We start from the raw sequence: 8,611 nt of genomic DNA on the forward strand, positions 1-8,611 counted from the left end.
ACCCGTTTGTGAGCATACTAATATTGTGACATTAACATAACAATGTAACCGTCACAGGAATGCATTTGTTATGCTAATTATCAAGTTCGTGACTTTATTACTCAGTTTCTGACTGTACTACATGTACTACATGAAAAATACACCAAAAAAGGAGAATTCAACCAAATCATATATCCAAATTACTTGGCTTTATTAAAAAATAATTAATAATCAACATAATTCACGATTCCACTAGTTATTCGGGTTACTTGCAATGTAATTTTGTTCATAATGTGACATTTTCCCGACCAATTTTCTGATACCATGGGTAGAAATACCATTCAGCAACCATCACATAAATATGACTCTGGATAAAGAATATGTTGGCTGGTCCGGAGGGTGCAAGTTCGACCAAACAAAATAAACAAAATCTTAACCCATTCATCACTGTCCATGGGCACGTTAATGCAGGTGGACAGTGATGCCACAACATGCACTCTTACCTTTCGACTAGTCTTTTACTCTCGGAGGATTGTGCGGCCCGCTTCGGTCTGGCTATCTTCGATGTGGGGGCATGGTTGCCTTTTGGTTTCTTTATTTTGCTTGTCATCTCGACAAGAGTTTTTTTTTTTTTTTTTTTTTGGGGGGGGGGGGGGCGGTTACATTTCTGTATGTACAAGAAGAAAACTGGGTGGACAATTTGCCCCATAACGGGCATACAGTCGGGCTCTTTTAATAGACCACTGAAACTTCCAGAATAAAAGTGGCGTCCAGTTTCTCCTTTTAGACAATCAAGTGGATTAGACACATACTTACTGCTCATCACAGAAAAAAAACTTAGCAGAAACATGTTACCAGACATCATTCCACAAGAGAATGAAAAGGAAAATCCTTACACAAAAATCAGGATTTTTTTTTGAATGGGGAAAAAAGCGCCCCATTATTTTATATTCTTTTCTGATAGCGCCCTCTTTTGAATCATCCTCCTTCATTTCAGTGCTTTTTCCAATGACACCGTGACAAACATTATCAGTATGGGTCTTGATTTGGTGATACTTCGGTTGGTTTTTGTTTGTTACGCAAAATTGTTCTGTGCTTAGCTTATTTTTGTGCAGGTTTCACAGCCCAATGAAACTGAAATTTTTACAGTTTTACACCTTATAAGGTTTCCTTTCCTCCATGACAAAACCAATCAAACACATCCGTGATGTACAGCTCAAAATTATCTTGCTTGAGGAAAGACTACACATGTTTTATTCAGCGGAAACTACCAACCACGTAAACCCCATCGATTTGGGGTAGATATTATTCAAAATGGCTGCGCCCATAGAAGAAGTCGGTAAGCCAAAGTTCACAACAAACAGCACTTCTTTTGAAGAACCTGTCACTAAAAAACAGAAGATAGACAACGACGGGAAGGGGAATAACGCAACTAAGACACTAGACAATTTCCAAGGATTTCAAGTATCCCAAATCATCTCGGAAAATGCTAAAAATAACACCGTGTTTCTGCACGGGAAGTTTGACGGCAGCGACGAGTGTGCGGTTGTGCTGTTGGAGAAGACACCATTTCGAGAGCAGGATCTGGGTGCTCTGCTCTCTGTTGATACGAGTTTGACGCTGAATCTGCAGAATGATATTTACAGTGTTTATGTCGGCCAACCTGATCAAAAGTCATGCACAAATGGTTAGTTGAATCATGTTGAATGAATTGGAATGGTAGGAAAAACTAAAGTTTCAATTATTATATTTATAACAATTTTAATACAATCTTCTTTAATTCAATTTCAATTATCTTACTCTTCCTTCAGAAGTTAAACTTAGAGGGGGTACTAGTCTTAACAAAAAGTTTGTGTTATTTTTCCATTAGAGTAGATGCTTTGCCGACTATATAATTATATAATTCAGATTCAGAATCTGCTACACTATATCCTCTGCTTACCAGTTATCACGCTATTATGCCTTTTTCTTTGAATTGGGAAAAAAATAATGATGCAATATATCAACCGATGCCCTAATTATCTTCATTTGTTAATACGAAGTATGCAAACATATATTAAAACTTGATGGACATTTAAATGTTCACACCACACACCGATCTTGGATGACTTCAACTGGCCCCATTTGTTTTGAGTTTTTCCTATTTTCACGGCAAACAAGAAAGTATGGTTTCCCGGTGAAGCCATACATGGAAGAAACATCTGCAGTGACTACAAGTGTTCTTTGAGACTCTGTGTATGACTGTATAGCCAGCAGTTGCCTTCATTTTATTCAAAATATTTGTTTATTAAATTTTTTAAATTACCATGGTAACTTGCAAAAAATTTTAAAAAATAAAACAAAAATAAAAAGTGTGAATAATTACTGACTTCAAAATCTGATTTCTATTTATTTTTTTTCTACTTTTTTTCTTAATATTTATAATAAAGCGTATTAATAAACAGTGATAATTGAATCAACAAGCTGATGTTTAAATTTTAATATAAATAATAGTATTGATACGAGGGTTACAAAATAAAAATCTCAAAAAATATTAGAAAATGATATAAGGCACATGGCTTCTTTAAGCCTCTGTATTTTTCTTTAAGAATGCTCAGCAAAACATTCAGTCACATGATTTTGATCATCATGAATTGTGAATTGAAATAGTGTTTGATGAAACTTTTTCGGTGGGCAAATATTTTTTTATGGCCTCAACATTATGACATATTTTTGTACCTTGTAGAAATACCTAAAATACCAACTTTTTTGCATTTACAAGTGCAAATGACCAGTGGAGCATTACGTGTTTCTAAGTTTTGGTCAAAGAAGAGGAGACTCTTTGCTTGGCAAATAAAACCACACAATTTTTATCTAGGGACTGTTTACATCGCGCACAGAGAGGTAAAAGATTTGCCACGATATTAGGGACACCTCGAAAACAGGACCTCCTACGATATAAATAAATGTAGGTCTGGAATTTCACAGACCAATGGAGGTATACTCTGGAGTCTGTTTTGTTGCCCTTCCTCACTCTTTGCCCTCTTCCCCTCCCCTACACACACACAACCATAGTATAGGAAAAAGCAATGGTTCTGGGATAGGATGCAATGTTCGTCACGAGTAGCATGTGTCCATATAGCTTAGTCACTAACTGTCTCAAAATGCATCATAATCACCACTTCCGGGCTATCCGTAAAGGGGTCTATTAAAATCAGACTGTCTATGCTTGGTGGGAAGTGCCTTGCTGCTTTCTACAGTTTTCCATATTAAAAGACTTTTGTAAAGATGTTCCAACGAAAGTGTCCTATATTTTGCTAAAATAAAAAAGAAGTGCCTATTCAAATAAAAAAAGTGTGGTTAGATTGTGTAGAAAGTTGCTGCGTGCGTATCTGGTCTTTACTTTTACACAAGTTGTAAAAAAGTTTCTGGTCCAGTTATTGTTTCGTGCCACAACAACTCTTCATTCTTGTTGATTTTGCCCCTGAATGCAAGCCCTGATATGTAAGGAAGGAGCCTTGAGGCAACGACATTAACCAAACTGTAATAGTAATATTATTCATAGTCTAAATAACCAAGTCACAGGGGCAATGTTAACTTTTGTTTTTATAGAAATAAAAACCACTGTGATATACCCAGCGACCGATCGTCATATAGCCAAGTATACAAAGCAGGAGATAACTCTAGTTGAAGAAACATGGGAAGACTACTGCAGAATTACTTTACCATTCCTTGAGGAACAGACCTTCAACATACAGGTAAACAAATGTCATAGTTGAGAATAAACTAGATCAGGGCCCAATTTCATGGCTCTGCTTACCGCCTTATTCTACGCTTACGATCATGATTCCCTGCTTACGTGCAAGCGTCGAATTTCTGCGCTAGCCTTGTAAGCGTAGAATGTCTAGTAACGTGGAGTAAGTTGGCAGTCTCCCTAGTACTTCATCTATCGTTATCTTCCAGTACGCGCTAATCTACCAATCAGAAGCTAGAACTACTAGGGGGATAAAAACATATATATACTACATCCTCTGTTTTATATCCTACTTCCTCTGTTTGTATTAAACAGTGCGTATTGTGAATGTCGTTGTGTCACGCTCTGTATACAGACAGTGCAAAAATTACATTCTAAACTTTGTGCGCGTGAATGCTGTTCGTCGCAAAATAACGCTCTGAAATGTTAAACTTTGCGCGTTGCAAGTGAGACTGGAAGATAAATTCGTTATCACACGAGCGCGATTGTAATACAAAAAATATAGCGCTTCTGCGTCCCATATCCAACGAGGCCTGTGCCAGTCAGGAGCCATTCAACGTGTAACTGCCGTTTAGTCAGGGATCACACTAAGTTTATGATACAACATGGTAAATAGCAGCAGAAGGATAACCTGTAAGTAAAAATCTAACTTTCTATTTGTCAACATTATGTAAACAAATTATGTAAATAAGTGTGTCTTACATTTTCACCATAGCCACATACCTTGTAGAAAAATCAATTAGCGCTTTGAGACTGCCTCAAGTGTGATAGTGGGCTGTATAAGAACTATATAAATTGTATATTATGATAATTATACACTATTGAAATCATTAACTTTTTTTCGTGTTGAAGTCGTTAAGTGAAAGCCTGAATAAATAATAATAACAATTAATGTTTCTTCTAAACAGTGGGTTTACAACATTCTTGAGAAGACAGCCGAGGAGGTGAAGCGTATCGTTTGCGAGGATCCAGACCCACAAGATGGTTTCGTCTTACTCCCTGACATGAAGTGGGATCGGAAGCAAATGGAAAATCTCTACTTGGTCGCTATTTGTCATCGGAGGGGCATTAAAAGCCTGAGAGACCTCAACCAATCACATCTACCACTGCTGAAGAATATACGAGACAAGTGCCAGGTTGGTTTTCTGTTGATATATATAGATACAAGATGTTCTTTATTGTTGGTTTTGCATCTCTTTGGAACTCCTTGCCTGGTGCATGTTTCCCTTTATGGTACAATCTAGACTGTTACAAGAGGAATTTTCAATTCCTAAATTTAGCTCCCTCATTTAATGATTTCATCTTAATTTTTAAATTTTTTTCATTTTAAATCATTTAAAGACACACGCAGCTCTGAGTTACATACCCTTTGTGGATATTCATTTGTTGGAACATGAGTGTCAACAGTAGTGAAAACACTGTGTGGACGTGTGTAAGTCCACATAGTGTTTCAAAATCCTGCTTTGTGTGGAACTCTTTTTACTCTCGGGTGCGCACTTCATATGCAATGCTTGCCCACTAATTAGGTTTTTTGTTTAATCATCTTTTTTTGTTGTTGAAAGTTCTATCTATCTGATGAGGTTTAAATCTTGTCAAAGTGACAGGCCTGCACAGTGCTGTGATCTATTATTACATTGAGCTTTTTAAGACTTCTTCATTTTGTTTTCATTTCAGCAAGCCATCATGGACAATTACTCCATCCCCGCCGATCAGCTCAGGGTATATTTTCACTACCAGCCATCCTATTACCATCTCCACGTTCACTTCACTCATCTGAAGTTCGATGCCATGGGTTCCAATGTCACCAAGGCACATCTCTTGTCTGACGTCATCGAGAACATCGAGCTGATGTCGGATTATTATCAGAAGAAGACGCTGAGTTTTATTCTCAGGGAGAAGGACGCACTTCTGGCTCGATTTAAGGAAAAAAGAGGAGAGCAAATCGCATCAGACTCAAATTAGAGATTGGGGTCAAATATTTTTGTAACAAACCTTTTCTTAAATCGTTGCGGTACCTGCTGCTAAAATATGGGATTCAAACTGCCCCCAGCCACCAGGCAATCTCTGTGGTCTAGTTGGTAAGACACTGCTCTAGAATTACCAAGGTCGTGGGTTCCAATCCCACCCCAGTAACATGCCTGTGATTTTTTTTTTCTCACAGAGATGGGCACCATGCTAACACACATCAGTGTATACGGGTAAAACCAAAATTCACAACCTTTTTCAAAATGTAAAAAGCGAGGAGGAATCTTGCAAGTACAATCAGGTATAAAACTCTTTGACGGGAAGTGTTGGCTCTGAAAAGAGGCGATAAAATAGCCGATGGTGTCTCAATCATTTCGAAGAAGTATACTCTACTTGTTCACAGGAGAACACTGGACTGCTGATGATGCTGAGTGTTTAAGTAGGACTGGAGGGATGTCAGTTGGCAGGAAGGGCAAAGCTGTTCTAGAACGGTGATGCATACTGAAATGTATTATGAACAGCATTATAGACTTTTTATATTGAATTTTTAAAACTGTATCTACGATATAGACCACGTGACCTTTGCTTACAATAAGTGTGACCTTGTACATTCTTTCATTTTGGCTTTTCTGGCAGACAAGAAACTGCACAGTGAGGTCATATGGGAAAGTTTACATTTTGTGTCATAATTTCCACATAAATCCAAGAGTTATGAAAGTAAAAGCTTGACAAATTTTGAGATGTGCCCCCTTTTCTCATACAAAAAGTAAATAAGGATTAGACAGTGCAATCTCCATAAAACATAAGATTTGATGTTTTCTTCCATTGAGCTGTGTACAAATTCTGCCTGCAGGAAGTCCAGGCTTGGTGGCTCTTTTGTAAACATGTGAAGTCACAGGTCACATCGTCTATATACTATCTTGGAATGCCCATTTGTATAGGCCTACCACTGCAAAAGTGTGTACTGTGTAATGTCTCCTTAATTATTTGTTGTTCAATCTTGCTCAGAAACAAAGGTATAGTTCACGTCTTGAGTGAAGACTAACCAACCAAAGGCACTGTGGATTTGTTAGATGTAGTATCAACAAACAAGGTCAAGAAGCTTGTGTTAAAGGCAGTGGACACTATTGGTAATGTAGGAATCCAAAGTGCGCCCTCATTGTTGGATCTGTTCAAAGTTAACTTTTGGTTTTGTCACGTGACAATCACCCTCTTTTTTTATAGCTTCGACTTGGAAGAGCAACTAATTTATTTGGGCTGTGATTCTATTTTTATAGGGAGCATGGCTCTGGCCATGCTCCAAAAACCTATTTATATGGGATCAATAGAGTTGTAGAGATATTTGTGAGTATTATTCTGTGTTTTTACCCTCATTCATGCCCAAATTATTGTGATTTTGTAGCTCTCTATTTGGATCGTTTTATTTGTAAAACCATGTGTGTATGCCAGGCAGCACTGTCACACACGTGCGTCCATTAACCTCTGTGACTGTGTGTGCTGATCTTTTGATGAACTTCGTAAACTGTATTATGTAGGCTATATGTAGTGTATACTGTAGTGTTATATAACTTTTTGTATGTTTTTAATGGGTTGGAAGTATTAAAACCTGTATAGAAGAGATTTTCATATAAACGTCATTGGCTTATTGAATGTTCCATTTATTGACATGTATTTTGGCGAATGCTCGTCCTTTATTAAGTAGAGGACCGTCTCTCACCTTCCCGTCCCTCACCTTCCCGTCCCTCTCTCTTTACAGTAATTACTCAAAATAATTATTAGCATAAAACCTTTCTTGGTGATGAGTAATGGGGAGAAGTTGATGGTATAACACATTGTGAGAAACGGCTCCCTCTGAAGTGCCATAGTTTTCGAGAAAGAAGTAATTTTCCACGAATTTGATTTCGAGACCTCAGGTTTAGAACTTGAGGTCTCGAAATCAACCATCTAAACGCACACAACTTCGTGTGACAAGGGTGTTTTTTTTTCTTTCGTTGTTATCTCGCAAGTTCGATGACCGATTGAGCTCAAATTTTTACAGGTTTGTTATTTTATGCATATGTTGAGATACACCAACTGTGAAGGCAAGTCTTTGACAATTACCAATAGTGTCCACTGCCTTTAAAGGTATGATGCAATGTTATTTGGGAGCACCTATTCTTTACAATCCTTGAGTAAAAAAAATTTATGTTTTTTTCCCCTCGGTTGAAAGCAGAACCCACTTTTACAGAGCATGGGGCATGTAACTACCTCCATTCACAGAGCTGCAAAAGCACCCGATTAAGCTTAGCACAAACACGTGTGCATGCCACTAATGGTTACAAGCCAAAACTGGTTTACTACAACTTTTTGCTCGGCATTTGTCGCCAACATTTTCTTCTTACTAGCTCTATGAAATTGGGCTGTACTCACGCGGCAATATATATCTTACAATGCTGCCACCATCTTTATCATGTACCACGTTGAATGAACCAATAAACAAAAAGGTACCTGACAAATTTTGCCCTTCAAGCCTTGACCTGCATTACTTTTATTATAGAAGCAAAAAAACACTGTTTGACAAACTTCTTTGCTAAGCAACAATTGAGTTACAATAATTAAAACTGAAAGTGATTTGGCTGGTAACCTGTAGTGTGTTAAGCTAGTTGTTGTGCTTACAGGCTGTATGAAAATGGGCCCTAGTTATGCTTGAGAATAGATGAGCCATATGCGTATTTGATGTTCTCCAAGTTCAGAAAAAAATACCATGAAATTACAAGCTTTGGGAATTATCAATAAATTGTCACTAATTCTACCGTGAAAGATTTCGTAAAAGTTCAGTTAAAAACTTTTGAAAACTTGTACACAAAATTCTTGGGGAGTGGGCTGTGGAAATGATATGCTTATGTGTAAAGAAAAATACTAGGCCCACTCCGATTCAATGGTTTGGCTACAATG

At 37.5% G+C, this 8,611-nt stretch overlaps 1 protein-coding gene across 1 annotated transcript; it reads left to right on the forward strand.

Moving 5' to 3' along the window:
* Positions 1 to 668: 668 nt before the first annotated feature.
* On the forward strand, positions 669 to 7,522 carry LOC139933998 (m7GpppX diphosphatase-like). Its single transcript, XM_071928253.1, has 4 exons — positions 669 to 1,666; positions 3,571 to 3,716; positions 4,621 to 4,848; positions 5,387 to 7,522. Exons 1-4 carry the CDS (start codon positions 1,294 to 1,296, stop codon positions 5,672 to 5,674), a joined length of 1,035 nt encoding a protein of 344 aa, XP_071784354.1. The 5' UTR covers positions 669 to 1,293; the 3' UTR covers positions 5,675 to 7,522.
* Positions 7,523 to 8,611: the final 1,089 nt, after the last annotated feature.

This window comes from Asterias amurensis, chromosome 2 (assembly GCF_032118995.1).
Source record: "Asterias amurensis chromosome 2, ASM3211899v1".
Classification (NCBI taxonomy): domain Eukaryota; kingdom Metazoa; phylum Echinodermata; class Asteroidea; order Forcipulatida; family Asteriidae; genus Asterias; species Asterias amurensis.

What these genes read in the sequence shown, in the direction of transcription:
- LOC139933998 (XM_071928253.1), top strand. Translation starts at nt 1,294, where the DNA reads ATGGCTGCGCCCATAGAAGAAGTCGGTAAGCCAAAGTTCACAACAAAC. An exon ending in AACAGACCTTCAACATACAG is followed by an intron (nt 3,717 to 4,620) that starts GTAAACAAATGT and finishes TCTTCTAAACAG; the next exon opens with TGGGTTTACAACATTCTTGA. An exon ending in ATATACGAGACAAGTGCCAG is followed by an intron (nt 4,849 to 5,386) that starts GTTGGTTTTCTG and finishes TTTTCATTTCAG; the next exon opens with CAAGCCATCATGGACAATTA.